Here is a 21,073-nt window from a genome sequence, read left to right as displayed (position 1 = left end):
TGAACAAGTTGGGGTCGGCTGCTACTACAACAGTTCTGTCCTGAACAAGTTGGGGCCGGCAGCTACTACAACAGTTCTGTGTTGAACAAGTCGGGGTCGGCTGCTACTACAACAGTTCTGTCCTGAACAAGTTGGGGTCGGCTACTTTCTAACGCGAGGATAGGATATTTGAGAAATAGATACAACGATTCATATATACCTTTAATATACTAGGTAAGCTTCCTTTTGCTTTCCCCATGAGGTAGACTTGGAGAGGAGAAATCAATTGAGAGAAGTAAATTTGTTCTTTATAGTTCTCTTTAAGTTAATGTCAACTAGTTACATCGTAAATTTTATGTGACAAGAATTGAAAGAGAAATGTAGTTGTTATTAACTTCTTGCCCTTTCAATTTCATTAAAGACCATTTTGAGGATGTTCCATCTTACTTGTATAGCCGATCCCAAAGCCGAATAAAAGAGGAAAAAAGAAAAGAGTTGCAGTAAGCTGACAGTCAACGTAAAATTAACCAAGGATGTATGTGTCTACCATTTGAGTCTTCCTCTTCACCTTATTTTTCTTGTCATTTCACACGTCTTTAATTAGTCATAGTTAGCAAGTCAAAAGGGATAATTGGTAGTTTGATTATCATCAAGAGGTGCATGCATGTTATACATATTTTTATTTTTGACTTGGTCAAAAATTAGATAGTACTAAACATTGCGTTAACCACACAAACCAAATAAAAGAAAAAAGTACTTGGCTGCATGTTAGTTGGAGTCAGCAGCATTTTAGTAGTTAGGTGATAAAAAGTTCAGCCTGGTGCACTGAGGCTCCCACTATGCACAGAGTTCGGGGGAGGACCCCCATGCAGCCTTACCTTGCATTTATGTCGGAGGCTGTTTCCAAGGATTAAACCCGTGACGTCCTGCTCACAAGGCAACAACTTTACCAGTTAAGTTGACATGATGATGTAAAATTTCGTTACATTGTCGATGGCCCCACAAACTTCAATTTGGAGTTGATAAACTCAGTTTTTACAGGAAGCTTAGATGTAAAAAAAAAAAAAAAAAGACAAACTGTTTTTACAGGACACTTAATTGCATTTTCATTGAACATGATCAAATAGGAGAACATAGTGCTTGTTTTAGTCAACAAGGATTCTTTTCATTTCACCAATGAGCTCCTGCATTTGTTCCCTAGTATGCAAGGGGAAGGGATAAACACATGCACAATCCAACTGTCCGTCTCTAATCGTATCGAATATGGCAATAGAAGGACCTACCCCGTGCACGGATGCACACCCGATGAAGTCTTCTAATCCGATTTCTTGATGTAATATGCTGGTGGTATCGATCACAGGGTCTTCAAACACGGATATCAGAGAAGTCCTTAGTGAAGAGGATGGCGTTAAGCCGGGATTGTCAATGGCCTTGCACATGAGGAAATTCAGGTCTCCCATGTCTGAGAAATGCTTGTTGTTGTTCTTGGCGTTGATAAAAGACGTGTAACATCTCTTTGCTAGCTCCCATAAATCATCTCCTCCCTTAACGTCGTGTGTATTGAGGATAGCAGAATGATAAAATCCTGCATGAATTAGGTCATTATATTAATACATGGTGTTGCCCAAGAACCAAGTTAAATGGCTAAGAGGATGTTTCCAACAGACTAGGAGGCTAAAAGACACTCCTACTAACGCATTCATTCTCCGGACTATACAATACTTGTAAATAGCCCTGTTCCGCTCAAAAGGACGCATAACATTACTAGCTTTTTGGTTAGAAAATGGTGGCCCAAGAGAGTGTCATAAGTGATGGCCTGGATTTTTGAACGGGTGCTAGCCATATTAATCGACAGCATGCAAGGAGTAGTCACCTCGACTAAGGAGGGGTCCCAGCCATGACCAACTGGTAGGATGTCAGAGGCGGTAGCATAGGTGACTAACTTGGGTCCAAAACAAAACAAAAAAAAGATTGGATGCCAACTATGTTGCTCAGACTCTCCAAAAATGATGTTGCACCCGTGTTGGATCGCCCAAAATGCACTACTTTAAGAGGATCCACTACACATCTGTTGCCATTTTTAAAGAGTCCGAGCAAACATAGGATGCCAGTAGTGAACAACCCATTCAGATAGGTGTCAAGAAATGGAAACAACTGATACGAGTAAGTTTTTACCAGTAACAAACCTGGAAAATCAGGGCTAAGCACTGGATCAAGAATCGAACGGCAGTTAATAAGGGTTACAATTGCATACTTCTCCCATTGATTCTCATTTAAGCCTTTCGAGGAATGAGCTGCAATTAATCCAGCAGCAGCTAACAGCCCACACAGTTTTATACCTCTTGTTTTGCAGCCCTGCCAGAATCCAAATTTTGCTCTCACTTAATGTTCTAAATTGCAAACAATGTCATAACCTGTTGCTTGGACTCTTGCAGGCACTTGCCGGATCTTTCAAAAGTAACGCGTTTTTGGAGGATCCGACATAGGTGTGACTACATCTTTTGGAGTGTCCAAGCAACACAGGTTGCACACTCACACTTATCATAGACAGTTACATATAACTAACTTTTAAATAATGCGATTTTGAGCAACAGTTTACAACTGATGAGCCAAATATTTGAATTAACAATATTAGTTTATACCGTTCTCAGTGGACAAAGTTATTCAATACCGGTGGTGGTAGAAGGTAACTAGGTGCATGCAAGTTGACCCGAACACCATCTTTATATATCAGAAAAGTTTAGGTTATATCATCACTCACAATTTGGAGGATGTAACATCCAAATTGGCCAATTCACATTCTAAATGTGGTTAAAGTTGTACATCATGTGAAGAGACTATTCAACTAGAGCCACAAATTCTCAACCAACATGACAAGAAAATTGGACCAAGCAAGTTTAATAGATAGCTTTGCCTAACTTGTAGAAAATGAAAAAAAGATGTCACCTAACTTGCCAATTTAAAAATGACATTAAAATCTCTTCTTTTATGACAATGATGTTCGAGTCAGTTTGCATATTATTCTTTCAGATTTTTGCTATTTGTCATTTATGCCGGTACCCGATAACTGTGTCCATCAAAATATACGCATCCGAAAAGGAATTTGAATCATCTAGTATTTTTGGTCTCCACTTATTAAATTTGAACCATAATCTCTATTTTTTTACATTTTAAAAATACTACTAAGGATATTATACTTAATTTATGGTTAAATGAGAAGAATATACATTTTTGAAATAACACTAAGGATATTATTGAGGGGCAAATGTTTAAAGTTTGGTAATGGCAAGGACATTTTTTTTTTGGTTCCCCATCTGGTGTTCGGTGCCCGCATTGGAACCCCGACTAATTCGGATCACGCGTTGCAGGGTCCATTAAGGTGGCAGCGCGTCCAACAGAGTTTTCTCCATATCCAGGGTCGAAACCTCGACCTTTGGTTAAGGGTGAAGCAGCCCATCCACTGCACCACAACCCATGTTGGTAATGGCAAGGACATATTATTGATCCTTTTCCTTTTTAAGTTTGCCAAAAGTGAGTTTTTTTCCGTCAAATATTTAACAAACTCTCACAACTAAATTTATCAAAAATATTGAAAAAAAAGAAGAAAATTGTCATCAGTTCTGTTTGTCACGTTTCAGTTTCCGAGAGTTAAACTACATTTACTCTTACCAACATTTTAAGACATATTTTGTCATGATACTAATATGAAAAGAATTGCAACTTATAATATTTTTCCTATAATTTTCGAACATCTAAATTTTAAATATTAAATTAATTTAATTCAATTTAGCTTTAAAAATTAGTCAAAGAAAACTCTCGTGAACTAAACGTGATAAGTAAAAATAAGTAACAGAAGCACGTTATTTCTTGCATCTATACCAAGTAATACGAAACTAGTCAAAGTACACGCAAACTGAGCTTGATGGATAGAGTTACCGGTAATATGAAACTAGTCAAAGTACACGCAAACCTACACAAACTGATCCAGACACCATGATAATAGAAACTTACATCAAGAACGCGATCGATATCATCTTAATTCAACTCCACTTTAAAATATTAAACTAATCTAATTCAATTTAACTTCAAAAACTAGTAAAAAAAATTCTCGTGAACTAAACATGACAAGTAAAAGTAAACAAAGAAAACACGTTATTTCTTGCATCTATATCAAGTAATATGAAACTAGTCAAACTACGCGCAAACTAAGACGGTTGGGCTAGTCAAAGTACACACAAACCTACACAAACTGACTCAGATACCACGATTATAGAAATGAAATCACTTACATCGAGGACGCGATCTGTATCTTCTTTATTCAACTCCAATTTAACAACTTGTGATCCTCGTGTCGATTCAGAATCCATAAACTTCAAATTCGAAAATCTCAATGAATTCAAACCATACCCCACCATATCTATCCCACGTGCCCAAAATGGCTTATTCGCTTTACCAGCTGGTATATACTCTTCAATTCCCAAACCAACCTCCATCTTTTTCAATAATTCCAATTTTGTCCCTCCTCCTTCATTTTCCTCCTCGCTCATCATCGTCAGCTCCAACAACTTCCTCAACACTGCTAATGCCGCTGCCCGATCACACACTGACGTGTGTATGCGCAGTGTAAGGACCGAGCTAGACTCGTTCAGTTGATAAGTGCTCGCGAAGAAGACGTTACTGATGAAGTTTGATGATGTTTCTGACCAGGAATTTTGGTTCATCTCGTGTTCGAGGATCAGATGGAAATCAGTTTCGTTGATGAGATTATTATTATTGTTTAGTGTTCGGAGGATCTGAGCCGTTGATGAAAGATCGAACGGCTGGATTTGAAGATGAGAGTTGGAGGGAATGGTGTAAGAGTAGGAATTGGTTGTTGATGAGTAATGGAGCTGAGATTTGAGGATAGGATTGGAATTTAGGAGTTTGTTGAGGGCATTTTGGAGAACTGAAATGTTTGGTGATTTTGATAAAAGGAGAGCTAAGACGGTTATACCGGTACCGCCGGGAACCGCCCTGCACCAGCTGTACTCGGTGGCTCCGGCCGGCCGAGTTTGGAGATTAGATGGTGGAGTTAAGGTGGTGTTTGGTTGCTCAGCCATGAGGAAAATGAAAGAGTTGTGATTTGAGTAATGGAGAAATGGGAGTGAATGATTACGTAATAATGTGGACAAACAAAGCCTAACCACAATTTTTTAATTAATAAAAATAAATCTTTTATGGCGAGGTCCGAAAACAATTTCTCTATCTCTACGAGCTAATGGTACGATTTGCGTATACTCTACTATCGTAGAACCTACTTTGTGAGATTACACTGGGTATGTTGTTATTCGAGCTAGCGTAGGAGCTGATATGGGATAGCCCTTATGTTATAAACCAAACGGGAAAGCCCAATCCAAAAGACTAGTCTAATAGGAGATTACACTGGGTATGTTGTTATTCGAGCTAGCATAGGAGCTGATATGGAATAGCCCTTCTGCTATAAACCAAACGGGAGAGCCCAACCTAAAAGACTAGTCTTATAAACCTAACAGGAGAGCCTAACCCAAAAGATTAGTCTAATAGGTGGGAGAACCCATTTGACTTATAATCCCCGACTGGCACCTTCTTGGATCCAGGCCACCACTACAAGTCACGACCCAACGTGCAGCTCCCCACACGTGGATCGACCCTCGTTGGTCACGGCTGACACCCCTCTTGGGTCCAGGCCACCACTCCGAGTCACGACCCAATGCGTGGGACTCTCAATAAAAGAGTCAATGTTATAAACCAAACGGGAGGGCTCAACCAATGGGTTAGACTCTCCCGTTTGGTTTATAATCCCCTTAACATTTCTCTATATTTTCAATGTGGGATAATTGGTTCATAACACCTTCTCTAGCATGGAGCCTCGAAAAGAAGTGTCCGATCTACGATACGCCATAACCATTCGCCCTATCCCAAGCCTCGTTTGCTAAGTGAGCTGAAGTCCAAGCCTCTTGGTCCGAGGAAGGGGAACCCCATCGTGCTAGTTTGGCATAGAAGGACGGCCAACTAAAATACTACCAAATGTGATACTCTAAGTAAGCGTTTGACCAACATGGGTTGTGGTGCAGTGGATGGGGCTGCTCTATCCTTAATAAGAAGTCGACGGTTTGACTTTAGATACAGAGAGAACTCTGTTGGGAGCTCTGCCACCTTAATAGGCCTTGCAACACGCGATCCGGATTAGTCGGGGCTCCAATGCGGGCACCATATACCGGATGGGGAACCAAAAAAAAAGTAGGCTTTTGGCCTGAATATTATTCACAATATTTCAGAACACTTGTTTGAGCATATGAAAATAAATGGATAAGTTGACTTTCACTATTAGTAGAACTTAGGATTTACCAAAGGTGAATCAATTAATCTATGAATGATGAACATAATTATTCAAGAAGTGCTTCTAAAGCATAATGAGCATACATAGTTTGGCATTAATGGTTGTACAAACATCATTATGTGATACAATATCTATATTGCAATTATATTTGTTCCATTAATGGCTTGAACTATTTAGTCTAAAGTCTAAAATGCAACAAAGTAGAAGTTCCATCTAGCCCTTTGTTATTGAAATAAGTTGTGAACTCTGCAATTGTTGTTTCTCTGTACTTTGGAGGATTGTGTTCTGATATCAGCTCCTTGATAGGTCGATACAGCCTTTGTGTTGGCGCAAAATTTGTCATGAAGAAGCATGCTAACGATATCCTTGGACCGACCTTACTTGCCTGTACTCTATGATCAACACTTTTGAACTTGTCATTTGATATAAGCTGAAAATGATCGAGTTAAAAAAGATCAACCTACATAACGTACGCGATAAGACAAGTAAATGTTTCTGATACAACTATGCTAACCTGTAGAAGATCACCTACATTGACCACGAGAGCTCCAGGAGTAGGCGGAACATCTACCCAATGGTTCTGATGTAGAACTTGGAGGCCGCCAATATGGTCTTGGAGTAGAATGGTGAGAAAGTCATTGTCAGCATGCTTACTGGCGCCTAGAGTTAGTTCGGGTTGTGGACATGCTGGATAATACTGGCCTAAAGCTAGAAGCCCCTCCGTACAACCCATATCCTTGAGGTGGTTTGGTTCGAGACCAATAGCCTCAGACAGTAGTTCAAATAGCGTATCGCCTAATTTCATCACTTGGTTTGTGTACTCGAGGAGAATATCCCTATCACAGATAAAAAAACATAATACAATCAAACCTCTCTATAATGATGCCGTTTGTATGTTTCACCATATAATACCTGCAGACAGGAGGGAGTCGTTCAGGACTTGGAGGTATAGGAGCTATGGTGGCGCGAAAAGTGTCCCTCCAGTTGGTTACCGGTCCTCTAAACAGATCAAAATTGCTGTTAAACGTAAACTCTTTTGTCAAGTCCCGCGTATACCACTGCTTCTTCACCTCAGTATCTTGCTCAAAGAACCTTCTGACACCGTCTTTCATTTCATCCTGAACACGACTAGGAATCCCGTGATTGATCACTTGAAAGAAACCCCATGTCTCGGATGCATGACCGACTTCTTGAACAATCTTCTTTCGCTTGATCGGATCTTCCTTGATGCCATCAAGATCAATTATTGGAAGCTTGATCAATAACTTCTTCTTGCTGCGAATTGTTGAGTCTTCAGTCTGCGATCGCTGTACAAACATCCTCGGTACTTCGGTGACACCTCCATCCACTAGACCCTTGACACCGGCTTTCGTCTCATCAAAGGCTTGTAGTTCAGCCTTTCTGTCATACTTTTCTTCATTTGTGTTTATCACCTCCATTTTCTTCTTATGCTTTTGTCTAAATCTGAGATTTAAAGTTAAATCTACCTCAGAGGTATTGAATACTTTGTAAGAGTTAAAGACATATATAGACATTATAAGTATTATTCGCTCCGTTCCAACTTGTTTGTCTTATTCTTAATCTATTTGCACATCACAAATATGTTGTCTAACCTTCTTGTGTTTGTTTACAAAATTAGATATGCTCCAACTAACCTGATTATTACTATAAAAATGCAGATTTGAAGAGTTGTTCTGAGTTTAAAAATAATGATTCTTAGTTGGTAATATTTGACCCATAAATTATGTTGAGCCATGTGATATGTGTATTATATAATAATAATTTCAGTTTGTAGCTTCGTACTATTATGAAGCTTCAATGCAATTATGCAGATACTTGACAGCTTGTTAATTAAGTTTAGGCCTAACTAGAATCTTTCAAATATTCACATGCATAAAATTTTATGATAGAAGGGGAGCCTTGGCTGCTTATTTAAAAAACACTTTTATAAAATGACTTTTCAGAAAAGTACTTTTAAATAAAAGCAGTTTGTATTTGGTAAATTCATTTGAAAAGTGTTTTTGATAATGAAAATATGTTTGGATAATCTTTTTCAAGAAGTGCTTTTTTGAGTCAAATGATCAAAAAGGACATCTGTCAATAAACTTTTATTACTAAAATCAATTTATAGAGAAAAATTATTTAAATATCTATTATAATATTTTTAATTTAATTAAAAAGTATGTACTCTAAAATTTTCAATCAATATTGATATATACATACATTAAAAAAATTAAATACTGATATATTACTTAAATAATTTAAATATTACTTAAAATATCAAACAAAAATAAAAACAGAAGTTATTTCATAAAGTATATGTATATATGTGAAATATTATTTGTATTTATAGATGAAGGAGAAGATGTGCAATACGATAAATTCGTTGAATGAATAGAAGGTTTGAAGAAAAGGTCAAAAAAAAAAAAAAATAATAATTAGAATCTATCTTTTTTTTGTTACCTTATTTTTTGAATACATTTTAGTGTGTCAAATTTACTAAAAGTTAACAAACACTATATTCATGCTTACAAATATCTAAATGAGATAATATTTGCTATTTATTATGTTTTCTTTTGGATATGTTTTTACCATTTCAATTCTAAAACTAAGTAATCAAATTGATATACGTATACTACTTGATGACAAATATTTAAAATAAAATTTTATCTGTTATTTGTTATTTTTTTTAATATATTTTTACGGTGTCAAAATTTACTACGAATAAGCAGTCATCATATTCATATATATACTCACTATTTTAACAAATATGTCACTTTCCATTAATTATTTATTTAAAATAAAATATTCGATAAAAAACTTATATGTGATGTCAAAATACAATCTTGTAACGTGATTCATCTGTCAATTGTTATCATTAATAATAATAAAATAATTTTTATATATTCTTTAGTTATTATCATCAATGATATTTTCAAATTTATTTAAAGAAAATGAATGAAAATAAAATAATAATATATAAATTATAAAGAATTATGAATATATATGTATGTATATATATATATTTATATTTGTGTGTGATAGATATTTTTAAGCTAAATACATATACAGATGCCTTAATTATTCAATTTTTTTCGTATAGACACTTCAATTAAGTCATGTACCTATTGAACACTTTACGTATTCACAAAACATTTCAATTAAATACAATTGCTGACATGACACTTATGTGGCATAGTGCGTGCATTACACTGAATTTAGGAGCGTGAAATATTAAATTTTTAGCTCTTTTTTTTTTAACTTAAAACTCTTTTATCTTTTTTTTTTTTTGTTTTTTTGTTAATTCTCTGCTTTCTCATTATCTAATCTACTGAAAGCTTTCATTAATGGACCTATTTCGCCATTAGTTTCTTCTTTTTTTTTTTTCAATAATTTTAATCAATCTAAACAACAATGTTGGCTATCAAAATTCAAATTTTAACTTGAAGTTAGTATTTCAAAGAAGCTGTTTATTGTCAAAGGAAATCAGTTATGAAGTTTTGACAAGTTTCTTTGACTTTATGCTGTTTTGGAAACTTAAAATTTCGACGATGTTCTTGCTTTTCTGATGGAAACTCAACCTTGATGATGATGTTCATACTTTTCTGTTTGGAGAAGATGCTGTCCATGTTTAATGGACTGTTTGGCTGTCAAAAAAAAATATTTGAAAAACGCATTTCAACATCGATTGAATTTCAATCAACCAAAAATTTCAATTTCTTGTCCCAGATGGCTTCGAGCCCGATCCTATCACTCTTACTGTGACCACATATCGAAGAGTAGTGAACATAATCATTCAAGAAGTGCTTCTAACATAATCATGAAAATTACTTACTGTGAGTACAATTCATTGATGGTTACATGAGCATACATAGTTTTATATATATAGTTGTGCAAACCGTATTTGATACAGTATCTATTATTTCCACAACCACTTACCTATTATATTTGCACCAATAATTGCTTGAACAATTTAGTCTAAAGTCTAAAATGCAACAGAGTGGAAGTGCCATTTAGCCCTTTGTTATTGAAATAAGTTGTGAACTCCTTGATCGTCGTTTCCCTGTACTTTGGAGGATTGTGTTCTGATATCAGCTCCTTGATAGGTCCATATCGCCTTTGTGTTGGCGCAAAATTTGTCATAAAGAAGCATGCTAACGATACCCTTGGACCAACCTTATTTGCCAATACTCTATGATCAACACTTTTGAACTTGTCATTTGATATAAGCTGAAATTGATCGATCAAAAATATCGTAAGTGATAAGCTGAACTTGTCATTTGTTATGCTTAAATGTACCACTACTTGCCTGTAGAATATCTCCTATATTGACCACGAGAGCTCCGGGAGTAGGGGGGACATCTACCCAATGGTTCTGATGTAGGACTAGGAGGCCGCCTATATTATCTTGGAGAAGCACGGTGAGGAAGTCATTGTCAGCATGCGTACTGGTTCCTAGAGTAAGTTCGGGTTGTGGGCATGCTGGATAATAATGGCCTAACGCCATAAGCCCCTCGGAACAACCCATATCCTTGAGGTGGTTTGGTTCCAGACCGATAGCCTCAGACAGTAGTTCAAATAGAGTGTCTCCTAATTCCATCACTTGGTTTGTGTACTCGAGGAGAATATCCCTGTCATAGATGCACAATAAGCAAATAAAAACATAATACAATATTCAGACCTCTCTATAACAACGTCGTTTGTTTGAATATTTGTTGGATGCTAAGGAAAATTTTGTTATGGAGGATATAATACCTGCAGACAGAAGGGAGTATATCGCGATTTGGAGGAATAGGAGCTATAGTAGCAGTAAAAGTGTCCCTCCAGTTTGTTACCGGCGCCTTAAACAGATCAAAATTGCTGTTATATGTAAACTCTTTTGTCAAGTCCCGCGTATACCATTGTTTCTTCACCTCAGTATCTTGCTCAAAGAACCTGATAACTCCGTCTTTCATTTCCTCCAGAACACGACTAGGAATTCCATGATTGATCACTTGAAAGAAACCCCATGTCTCGGATGCATGACCGACTTCCTGGACAATCTTCTTTCGCTTGATCGGATCTTCCTTGATGCCATCAAGATCGACTACTGGAAAACTGAATTTCTTGTTGCTGTCAATTGTTGAATCTTCACTCTTCGATGGTTGGACAAAAATCCTTGGTACTTTGGTGATACCTGCATCCACTAGTCCCTTGACACCGGCTTTCGTCTCATCAAAGGCTTGTAGTTCAGCCTTTCTGTCATACTTTGCTTCATTTGTGTTGATCACCTCCATTTTTCTTATTCCTTTGGATAACTCAGTATTTGAGATATCTATAGATCAACAAATAATGTAGCTAAAATTGAAATGTTTAAAAAAGTCGAGATAAATATTTTTGTTCAGCTTCAAGACAAACTCGTCATCGTCAAAATTTCATTATCATATTCTGCTACAGCTGACAAAATATGACCACTTCAAAGTTCCTGTCTACAAAACTATGGAGAAAAAGGAAACACATCATCGGTATGACTAGTACTAATCTAAAGTCTTATATCAACCATTCATATCTTCAAAATCTATAAACTTTGATCTGTCATTGTCTTTGAATTTCATTTTTTCTTCCTACTAAATATGGTGAATTATGATCTATTTTTTATTCTTTTTACTGAACAGATAAGATTGCTTTACTATAGAGAGTTGAGTTTAAATGAGTACAAGAAAAATATCATACTGATTCATTTTGCATGCAAACTGTCTATTTTGCAAGGGGAAAAGAGTCAGAAGTATTAGCTAAACTTTTGCGAAATTTGTTGTAACACGCCTCAACTTTGCGGGGGCCCTATGACCCCGTCAACTATTTATTACTGTATTTCCGCGGCATATATTTGTCCGGACCACTATATTCACGCAGTGGTCTAGCTAGGTAAATATATGCCACAGAAATACAAGAACAAATAGTTGAGGGGGTCATAGGACCTCCGCAAAGTTAAGGCGTGTTACAACAAATTTCGCCGAAGTTTAGGTATGTTTCGAACCTTTTTCCCTTTTGCAAGCTGTGATTTGTATTTACTCCATCAACCTGTGATGATGGCAACTTATGTAAGTTCTGCACTTGGCATTCAATGGCAGAACCAAAGTTTTCACTAAAGCGATTCAAAAAGCATAACGAAGTAAACACACGTAGAAGTCAAGGGAATTCAACATCTACTATTGAATTCTGGAATTTTACGGAGTATACATAGAAAATAATGCTGACCTTGTATAAACGGTGTAATTTAATGATGGAAGGAGATTCAGATGAACCCCCTTGCCCCCCTATAATTGAAAAACGAGTGAAATATTGTCAAGAATGGACCTTGGGCCTAACTCAACCTCAAAAGCTAGCTCAAGAGGTGAGGATTACCCAAGTCTATATAAGCAAACCACTAGTCCACTCCCCAACCAATGTAGGACTTTTACCCACTCTAATGCCCCCTCACGCCCAGGCCCAACTGACACTAGTGCGTGGACCGAGAGCCCAAAACGGAAAAGGACCTGGCTCTGATACCATGTCAATTTTCTGCTGAATTATAGAGAGAGATTCAGAAGGTATTTTGGCATAAACAATATCTGTAAATTCAGCCCATAAGTTCTGAAATCCAGAATAATAATCCTGAATAGAAAGACCTCCTTGAGAGTAATTAGCAATTTCATACTCTAAGTGAAAGCGCCAGACACTATTATCTTGGTTGTAAACCTTTTGTAAATAATCTCACATGGCATTAGCTGTCTTGTAAGGCCTGAGATTAGAAACTTCCATTAACTTTGTAGGATCTAAAAGCCATGTCATCACCCGAGCATCTTTAATCTTCCATTCACCTAACTTTGTACGATCAGTAGGAGCAGGATCGGCTCCATCTATATGGCCCCATAGTTCTTTTCCGGTGACAAATAACTGAAACTGAAACTCCCATGACGAAAAATTCTTTCCAGTGAAACGAACACTGAATGATTCAAACTGATATGAACTCATAATTATGAAAACTAGAAACACTAACTCAAAAAGAACAACCAAAATGACCAAGATTAAAGTCCTAGGTGTTAATTGTCGAGGAACAATCAACAAAAACCGAAATTTTCAAAATAAATTTTGAAAGAAACCACAAATGAACTCTATGAAACAAAACAGCCAAGAGAAGGCTCTGATACCATGTCAAGAATGGACCTTGGGCCTAACTGAACTTCAAAAGCTAGCTCAAGAGATGAAGATTACCCAAGTCCATATAAGCAAACCACTAGTCCATTCTCCAACCAATGTGGGACTTTTACCTACTCTAACAAATATGATCTCAGATATTACTCATAATCATTCGGTACATGATTTATCCTCCTTGTAGGATTAGCAGCAACCTGTCTTGGCTAACATGTGAAGTGATCGAAAGCAACCTGTATTGGCTTGTCCTAGATCACATAGCCAAAATCTGGCTAAATCCATGCCCCCTCTTCGTCCCTGGCTCCCAATAGTCTCATTTTCCCAAAACTATGTCAACATCCATTATCGATCACCTAGAAGGAATCCCATGTCTCAGAGGCATATTGGATCTGCTTAACAACCACTTCGTGCTTGATTTCATTTGGTTAAATGTCTCAAAGGTCGCGTGAGACAAGTGAAACGAGAAGGTAATGACATATGAGTTCTTTATGCTATCCAGGAACTTTAGTCACACCTGTATGAGTTTGTCCGTCGACACAAGCTAAATGTCATCAAAGTCCTAGTCCACTTACACGTTAGACTTTGCTTGTGCTTCTGACTTGCATTTTCTTTCATTCTACCTGATCTTCATACAAAGTTATCTAAATTATGAACAAACTGCTATGAGTGTATGAATTCCACGGGGTACCTTTTATCTCTCACCAACATAGGTACCAGAAGCTAATCAGAATTATGCTTCAATTAAATTTTTCTCTCCCATAGCCAATCAAATGAACCAAGGAGAAAACTTTGGATAATGTTCACTCTCTTACACATTCTCAAATCACCAAACACCATTCTAAACAAGTATTCCCCATAAATAATCCGAATTCATTGTTGTACTGTTGTTGTCATTACGCTGGACAAGCTGTCAGCGTTGAAAGATGTAGCCACTTTCTGTCCGGGGGTTCATCCGAAGTCCCTTTGATGGAGAATTACATCATGTATATAAGGTCAACATTGTTTTTATGTATATATAGCAGATGTATAATGCCCTCGGTTTCTTCACGTGTTTATATCTTTATATTTTGAATCCCTAAGTTATAATCTTGGTTTCGCCACTTTTTGTTGTCGGTTCGGTTCAATTTAACATGCTGCTTTTGGCTTGTATAAATTAGAGAGAGTGCATATTGTGAAATATAACACATTCACAGTGAATCCACTGTTTTTCCATTTATGATGTTTTAGGTGATTCATACCATTAAATCTCTCAAATTCAGTCAAATAAGTCAAGAAATGCTTCTAAGAATAATCATGAAAATCAGTACTCTAAGTAGAATTTATTGATGGTTACATAATGAGAATACTTAGATTACACATAGTTTCACATATATAGTTGTACAAACCTTTTTGATACAATATGTATCATCTCCAGAACTACTCAACGATTTAGTCTAAAGCCTAAAATGCAGTAGTGCAGAAGTTCCATCCAGCCCTTTGTTATTGAAATAAGTCGAGTACTCCTTAATTGTTGTTTCCCTATACTTTGGAGGATTGTGTTCCGATATCAGCTCACTGATAGGTCCATACATCCTTTGTGTTGGCAGAAAACTTGTCGTGAAGAAGCATGCCATTGAAACTCTTGGACCAACCTTATTTGCTAGTACTCTATGTTCAACGCTATTGAACTTGTCATTCGATATAAGCTGAAAAGTATTTGAGTCAAAAAAACCTCAACCTACATAATATAAGTGATAAGACAAGTAAAATGTAACACTTGCCTGCAGCATATCTCCTATGTTGACCACGAGAGCTCCGGGAACAGGAGGCACATCTACCCAGTGGTTCTGATGTCGGACTTGGAGACCTCCTATATCGTCTTGGAGAAGCACAGTGAGAAAGTCATTGTCAGCATGCTTACTGGTGCCTGGAGTAATTTCGGGTTGTGGGCATGCTGGATAATAATGACCTAAAGCAAGAAGCCCCTCGGTACAACCCAGATCCTTGAGGTGGTTTGGTTCGAGGCCAATAGCCTCGGACAGTAGTTCGAATAGAGTGGCACCTAATTCCATTACTCGGTTTGTGTACTCAAGGAGAATGTCCCTATAATAGATGCACAATAAGCAAATAAAAACTTAACATATTAATACTTATGACTTGCACGTATTTTGATTGACCATATAATACCGGCAGACAGAAGGTAATTCTTCAGGTTTTGGAGGTATAGGAGCAATGGTGGCACTAAAAGTGTCTCTCCAGTTGGTTACTGGTGCTCCGAACAGATCAAAATTGCTGTTATATTTAAACTCTTTGCTGACGTCTCGCGAATACCACTGCTTCTTCAGCTCGGTATCTTCCTCAAAGAACCTGATAACTCCGTCTTTCATTTCCTCCAGAACATGAGTAGGAATCCCATGATTGATCACTTGAAAGAACCCCCAAGTCTCGGATGCATGACCGACTTCCTGGACTATCTTCTTTCGCTTGATTGGATCTTCCTTGATTCCATCAAGATCGACTACTGGAAAACTGAATTTCTTGTCGCTGTGAATCGTTGAATCTTCAATCTTCGATGGTTGGACAAAAATTCTTGGTACTTTGGTGATACCTGCATCCACTAGTCCCTTAACACCGGCTTTTGTCTCATCAAAGGCTTGTAGTTCAGCTTTTCTGTCATACTTTGCTTCATTTGTGTTGTCCACCTCCATTTTTCTTATTCCTTGAGAACAATCAGTATTTGTTATTGGATTTTAGCTTTTGTCTAATGTTGTGATTTAAAGTTAAATACCTTCTAAACTCTTAAGATATATACAAATTACTTTGCACTTCTCCTATGTATTGGTCAAAATCAAAGAATTAGATAAATCGCGGATAGCGAAGAATTGAAAAGTCTAACAAAGATCAGATACTTTTTTGTTCAGCTTCAAAACAAATTTGTCATCGTCAAGATTTCATTATCATACTCATCATCAACCAACAAAGACGACTACTTCAAAGTTATGATCCATAAAGAAATGGAGGAAGAAGAAACACATCATCGGTATGACTGGTACTGCTCTAAACTCTTATATCAACCATACATATATTCAAATCTAGTAACTTTGATCTGTCATTGCCTTTGTATTTCACTTTTTCTTCCTACTAAAAAAAGTATTATAATCTAACTTTGATTCTTATTCCTGAATAGATAAGATTGGTTTTCAATAGATACAACAACAACAACAAACTCATATATTCCCACATAGTAGGGTCTGGGGAGGGTAAAATGTACGCAGTCCATACCAATACCCCAAAGAAGTAGAGAGGTTGTTTCCGATAGACCCCCGGCTCAAGACAAAGGACCATAGACAAAAGTCGCAAGCATACAACATGATAAAAATAACAGAAATACAACAACCACAAAAATAAAGTACATTAACCAACAAAGGACACCCCTCTCCCCAACCCTAGCATTACCAACCAAGCCATACCAAACTCTCCTAACTACAGCCTAAGACTTGACCACACACCTTAGCCCTCTAACCTAATATTCTTCCTTCAAACCTTCCTATCGAGGGTCATGTTCTTAGTGAGTCGTAACTACTCCAAGTCCCGTCTAATCACTCCTCTCCAGTATTTCTTCGGTCTACCCCTACCCCGCTTGAAACCATCCAAGGTCAACCTCTCACACCTACGAACTGGGGCATCCGTGCCCCTTCTCATCACATGACCAAACCATCTCAACCTCACTTCCCGTAACTTATCCTCCACCAACGCCACTCCCACCTTCTCTCGAATAATCTCATTCCTAACCCTGTCAACCATCGTGAGTCCACACATCCAACGCAACATCCTCATTTCCTCCACCTTCAACTTCTGGATGTGAGAATTCTTAACAGGCCAACACTCCGCTCCATACAACATAGCCGGTCGGACTGCAACTCTATAGAATTTGTCTTTAAGCTTGAGAGGCACTTTCTTATTACATAAAATACCCGAGGCGAGCTGTCATTTCAACCAACCTGCCCCAATATGGTGAGAGACATCCTCATCAATCTCTCCATTTCCCTGAATCAATAGACCCAAGGTACTTAAAATTATCCCTCTTACAAACCACCTGAGACTCCAACTTCACTACCACCTTGTCCTCTTGCCTCGAGTCACTAAACTTGCACTCCAAATACTCTGTCTTGGTCCTGCTCAACCTGAATCCTTTAGCTTCCAGAGTTTGCCTCCAAACCTCCAACTTATCATTAACACCTCGTCATGACTCATCAATCAAAACTACATTATCCGCAAAAAGCATACACCAAGGCACCCCACCTTGAATTCAATAGATAGTTGAGTTTAAATCAATACAACAAGAAAGATACCATACTAATTATTTTGTTGGTCTCAAGCTCGGATAAAGGTACAGGGTCGTGGTAAATTGACTGCCAGTGTAAAACTAATCATTTTGTGATGAATCCTCATGTTACGGAATATACTTAGTCGGAGTGACATAGTTATATAGCCGACTCAACTTACTTTGGATTGAGTCGTAGTTATTGTTATGGTCGTCGTTTTAATGCCTAGGATTCACTTGAAGCACAATAATATCAGATCATCTTGAACAGTAGTAATGAAAATGAAAAGAGAAAACAGGCTAGGAATTTCAAATTTACCAAGAAAGTAACAATGAGATTCTTTATAACTTGAAGATTACAACGCATAAATAGTGATTATCTATGCTAATATATGTTACAATATATCATTTATTCACTTTGAATAAGCAGCATGAGAGACTAATGATAAGACAGTTCATTACAACAGTTTAACGTCTAAAATGTTGTAGAGCAGAAGTCCCATCAAGCCCCTTTACGGTAAAATAGGTAGCATATTCATGCACCGTTGTTTCTCTGTATTCTGGAGGATTTTCTTCTGACAACAACTCCTTAATAGGACCATAAAGTCTTGAGGATGGTAGGAAAAAAGTGGAGAAGAAGCATGCTACCGATATCCTTGGTCCAACACGATTTGCCAGTACACGATGTTCTACGCTTTTAAACTTGTCATTTGATATTAGCTGGACAGTTTTGATGACAAACAAACAGTATTAGTATTGCTCTTTTGTGAAACAAATAGGTAATCAGGATGTATGCTTTAAGTTGATTAAAGTTTCTCTAGATGAACAGCTTTTTGGCGTAGATTAAGGTAATTCGAATTAATCATTGTACTGTTGTTATGATGCACTGATGCTTGCGTCAAGGTAGGTTGCCTCCATTACACCCTCTTTGGGTCTGGCCCTTCCCTAAACCCTGCATAAACACGGGATGTTTCGTGCACCAAACTGCCCTCTTTTACTGTTGTTATCTCGCTTGACAAGTTGTCGACAGTTATGGATCTAGCTACTTTATGTTGGTTCATTTGAACATACTGCGTTCGACATGAATAACACAACATGTGTGTGTGAAACTATAGATGGTGCATATTACGAAATAGAACACGCTCACTATGTTACCACTTACCGCTGGCTTTATATCCTGGTTTCGCTGGCTTAAAGTGTATCCAATGAGCTACGCACTTTCAATATTCAACTTACGTCAATTTTTAATGCAGATTGGACAAAAGACTTACCTGCAGCAGATCTGCAATGTTTACAACAAGAGCACCAGGAGTAGGGGGAACATTGACCCAACGATTGTTATGAAGAACTTGCAATCCCCCTATATGGTCTTGAAGAAGCAGCGTCAAGAATCCATCATCAGCATGTTTACTAGCACCTAATGTGAGTTCTGGTTCCGGACAAGCTGGATAATAGTGACATACAACTGAAAGTCCCTTGTCACAATCCATGTCTTTGAGATGGCTTGTATTGAGCCCAAGTGCTTCTGCCAATAGTTCAAACAAACATCTCCCTAGTTTCTTCACTTCCTCGGAGTATTTTACGATGATATCCCTTAAACGCATCATAAAGAAAAGACAAAACAGTATCAGTAGCTGTAGCTATGTGTTAGCAAGGGCGGTCAGTTCACCACCCCTCGTCGAAAATTATGCTATGAACACCCTTAGCAGAATTCCTGGCTTTACTGGTCTTATGTCGAGGGATATTCAATGAGTTTCATATGTATACATAAGAACTTACTCATTCTATAAACACAGTATAATTTTACAACGAAGGGGATTCGATCAAACCCCATTTAAACATCACAGAAATGACATACCTACAGATTTGAGGCAGTTCTTCAAAACTAGGAGGATTGGGAGCCATAATGCAGAAAAAAGTGTCCCTCCAATTAGTTGCTGGTGCACTATACAAATCAAAATTACTGTTGTAAACTACCTTTTTAGTGAACTCTCTTGTATACCATTGCTTCTTGATTTCAGTATCTTGCTCATGAAAACTACGCGCACCTCGTATCATTTCTTCAAGAACATCACTTGGAATGCCATGATTGATCACTTGGAAGAAACCCCATGTCTCTGATGCATCGCGGACTTCCTCAACGACCTTTTTTCGATTGATCTGATTATAATTAATGGCTTCAAGGTCTATGACAGGAAATATGAACTGTCCTGTGGTGGGATTTGAGTTGTTTGTTGATGTATTTGGAGGTGAAATGAATATCTGAGGGACTTTACTTAATCCTGCATCAACAAGTCCTTTGACACCAGCTTTTGTGTCATCAAAGGCTTCCAATTCACTCTTTCTATCATATTTTGATTCACTTGTATCCATTTTCTTGATTCTATATGTAGTACTCCCATTATAGTAGTTTATATACTTCATATATGAGTTGCTACCATGACCAAGGCATGCAGGGGGGTACTATTGCCTCTCAACATTTTGAGATTTTTTTAACTGTGGTATCCGGTCCAACTTGCATGCATGCATCTTGGCTCATTTCGTGGGGTACATGCTACCTCCCATCGGCCACCAGCATAGGCATTGAGTGTTTCCATCCACCAAAACTAGAACAGGTGTGAAGAAATCACGTGTCGTGCTCGACCTTGGTGAGATTTAAACATGAAACTTTACGATTATCAACTCAGTTCGCTGACTACTAGACCATACCGAGTGCAAGATTTTGAGACTTTATTTAACAATTAGATGAATAATATGCAAGATTCCAAATTTGCAGCCATCACTATATGAGGCATCCATTGCTGACTTTGGTGTTCGGTTTAGCTTGCATGCATGCACATTGACTTATTTCATGGGGTATATGTTGTATTGTCTCCCACTAGCTTAGGGATCGAGTATTTCTGTCCACTAAAACTTGAACAGGTGTGAAGAAATTACGTATTGTGTTTGACTTTGGTGGGACTTAAACATGAAACTTTATGATTATCAACTCAGTTCGTTGACTACTAGATCATATCGAGTGCAAGATTTTGAGACTTTATTTAATAATGAGATGGATAATATACAAGATTCTAAATTTGCAGAAATCACTATACGAGCCATCCATTGCTGACTTTGGTGTCTGGTCCAGCTTGCATGCATGCACATTGGCTTATTTCGTGGGTACATGCTACCTCCCACCAGCATAGGCATCGAGTGTATCTATCCACCAAAACTTGAACAGGTGTGAGGGAATCATGTATCGATTTCGACTTTGGTTG

The 21,073-nt window shown here is 37.6% G+C and overlaps 5 protein-coding genes and 1 long non-coding RNA gene across 6 annotated transcripts; 1 reads left to right on the top strand and 5 right to left on the bottom strand.

The window, feature by feature from the left end:
- Positions 1-946: 946 nt before the first annotated feature.
- Positions 947-5,262, bottom strand: LOC107843254. The gene is made up of 3 exons (XM_016687519.2): positions 4,269-5,262; positions 2,166-2,334; positions 947-1,564 (listed from the first exon to the last, which is right to left on the bottom strand). Exons 1-3 carry the CDS (start codon positions 5,076-5,078, stop codon positions 1,125-1,127), a joined length of 1,419 nt encoding a protein of 472 aa, XP_016543005.1. The 5' UTR covers positions 5,079-5,262; the 3' UTR covers positions 947-1,124.
- A 563-nt stretch (positions 5,263-5,825) lies between these two features.
- Positions 5,826-7,993, bottom strand: LOC107842276 (1-aminocyclopropane-1-carboxylate oxidase homolog 1). Its single transcript, XM_016686032.2, has 3 exons — positions 7,250-7,993; positions 6,852-7,173; positions 5,826-6,767 (listed from the first exon to the last, which is right to left on the bottom strand). The coding sequence occupies exons 1-3, from the start codon at positions 7,870-7,872 to the stop codon at positions 6,516-6,518; spliced, it is 1,197 nt and encodes a 398-aa protein (XP_016541518.1). The 5' UTR covers positions 7,873-7,993; the 3' UTR covers positions 5,826-6,515.
- Positions 7,994-9,441: 1,448 nt separating this feature from the next.
- On the top strand, positions 9,442-19,654 carry LOC107843258. The gene is made up of 3 exons (XR_001666296.2): positions 9,442-10,173; positions 16,411-16,538; positions 19,067-19,654. It is a non-coding gene; the product is annotated as an uncharacterized LOC107843258 (long non-coding RNA).
- On the bottom strand, positions 10,133-11,946 carry LOC107843256 (1-aminocyclopropane-1-carboxylate oxidase homolog 1). The gene is made up of 3 exons (XM_016687521.2): positions 11,093-11,946; positions 10,647-10,968; positions 10,133-10,567 (listed from the first exon to the last, which is right to left on the bottom strand). Exons 1-3 carry the CDS (start codon positions 11,611-11,613, stop codon positions 10,316-10,318), a joined length of 1,095 nt encoding a protein of 364 aa, XP_016543007.1. The 5' UTR covers positions 11,614-11,946; the 3' UTR covers positions 10,133-10,315.
- On the bottom strand, positions 14,790-16,520 carry LOC107843257 (1-aminocyclopropane-1-carboxylate oxidase homolog 1). The gene is made up of 3 exons (XM_016687522.2): positions 15,677-16,520; positions 15,271-15,592; positions 14,790-15,195 (listed from the first exon to the last, which is right to left on the bottom strand). Exons 1-3 carry the CDS (start codon positions 16,195-16,197, stop codon positions 14,944-14,946), a joined length of 1,095 nt encoding a protein of 364 aa, XP_016543008.1. The 5' UTR covers positions 16,198-16,520; the 3' UTR covers positions 14,790-14,943.
- On the bottom strand, positions 18,128-20,831 carry LOC107843255 (1-aminocyclopropane-1-carboxylate oxidase homolog 1). The gene is made up of 3 exons (XM_016687520.2): positions 19,672-20,831; positions 19,085-19,406; positions 18,128-18,533 (listed from the first exon to the last, which is right to left on the bottom strand). The coding sequence occupies exons 1-3, from the start codon at positions 20,235-20,237 to the stop codon at positions 18,282-18,284; spliced, it is 1,140 nt and encodes a 379-aa protein (XP_016543006.1). The 5' UTR covers positions 20,238-20,831; the 3' UTR covers positions 18,128-18,281.
- Between the last annotated feature and the right edge of the window lie 242 nt (positions 20,832-21,073).

The sequence above is a fragment of the Capsicum annuum genome, chromosome 9 (genome assembly GCF_002878395.1).
Source record: "Capsicum annuum cultivar UCD-10X-F1 chromosome 9, UCD10Xv1.1, whole genome shotgun sequence".
Taxonomy (NCBI): Eukaryota; Viridiplantae; Streptophyta; class Magnoliopsida; order Solanales; family Solanaceae; genus Capsicum; species Capsicum annuum.
The sequence above is the reverse complement of the archived record's forward strand: the minus strand, read 5'-3'. Positions and strand labels throughout refer to the sequence as shown.

Bases quoted from the DNA above. Each gene is read 5' to 3' on its own strand.
- LOC107843254 (XM_016687519.2), bottom strand. From the start codon at position 5,078: ATGGCTGAGCAACCAAACACCACCTTAACTCCACCATCTAATCTCCAA. The intron at 2,335-4,268 runs GTAAGTGATTTC...GGATTCTGGCAG, and splicing joins ATACAGATCGCGTCCTCGAT to GGCTGCAAAACAAGAGGTAT. The intron at 1,565-2,165 runs GTTTGTTACTGG...TAATTCATGCAG, and splicing joins GCTTAGCCCTGATTTTCCAG to GATTTTATCATTCTGCTATC.
- LOC107842276 (XM_016686032.2), bottom strand. From the start codon at position 7,872: ATGTCTATATATGTCTTTAACTCTTACAAAGTATTCAATACCTCTGAG. The intron at 7,174-7,249 runs GTATTATATGGT...TATCTGTGATAG, and splicing joins CGACTCCCTCCTGTCTGCAG to GGATATTCTCCTCGAGTACA. The intron at 6,768-6,851 runs GTTAGCATAGTT...GATCATTTTCAG, and splicing joins ATGTAGGTGATCTTCTACAG to CTTATATCAAATGACAAGTT.
- LOC107843256 (XM_016687521.2), bottom strand. From the start codon at position 11,613: ATGGAGGTGATCAACACAAATGAAGCAAAGTATGACAGAAAGGCTGAA. The intron at 10,969-11,092 runs GTATTATATCCT...CATCTATGACAG, and splicing joins ATACTCCCTTCTGTCTGCAG to GGATATTCTCCTCGAGTACA. The intron at 10,568-10,646 runs GCAAGTAGTGGT...GATCAATTTCAG, and splicing joins ATATAGGAGATATTCTACAG to CTTATATCAAATGACAAGTT.
- LOC107843257 (XM_016687522.2), bottom strand. From the start codon at position 16,197: ATGGAGGTGGACAACACAAATGAAGCAAAGTATGACAGAAAAGCTGAA. The intron at 15,593-15,676 runs GTATTATATGGT...CATCTATTATAG, and splicing joins GAATTACCTTCTGTCTGCCG to GGACATTCTCCTTGAGTACA. The intron at 15,196-15,270 runs GCAAGTGTTACA...AATACTTTTCAG, and splicing joins ACATAGGAGATATGCTGCAG to CTTATATCGAATGACAAGTT.
- LOC107843255 (XM_016687520.2), bottom strand. From the start codon at position 20,237: ATGAAGTATATAAACTACTATAATGGGAGTACTACATATAGAATCAAG. The intron at 19,407-19,671 runs GTATGTCATTTC...GATGCGTTTAAG, and splicing joins GAACTGCCTCAAATCTGTAG to GGATATCATCGTAAAATACT. The intron at 18,534-19,084 runs GTAAGTCTTTTG...AAAACTGTCCAG, and splicing joins ACATTGCAGATCTGCTGCAG to CTAATATCAAATGACAAGTT.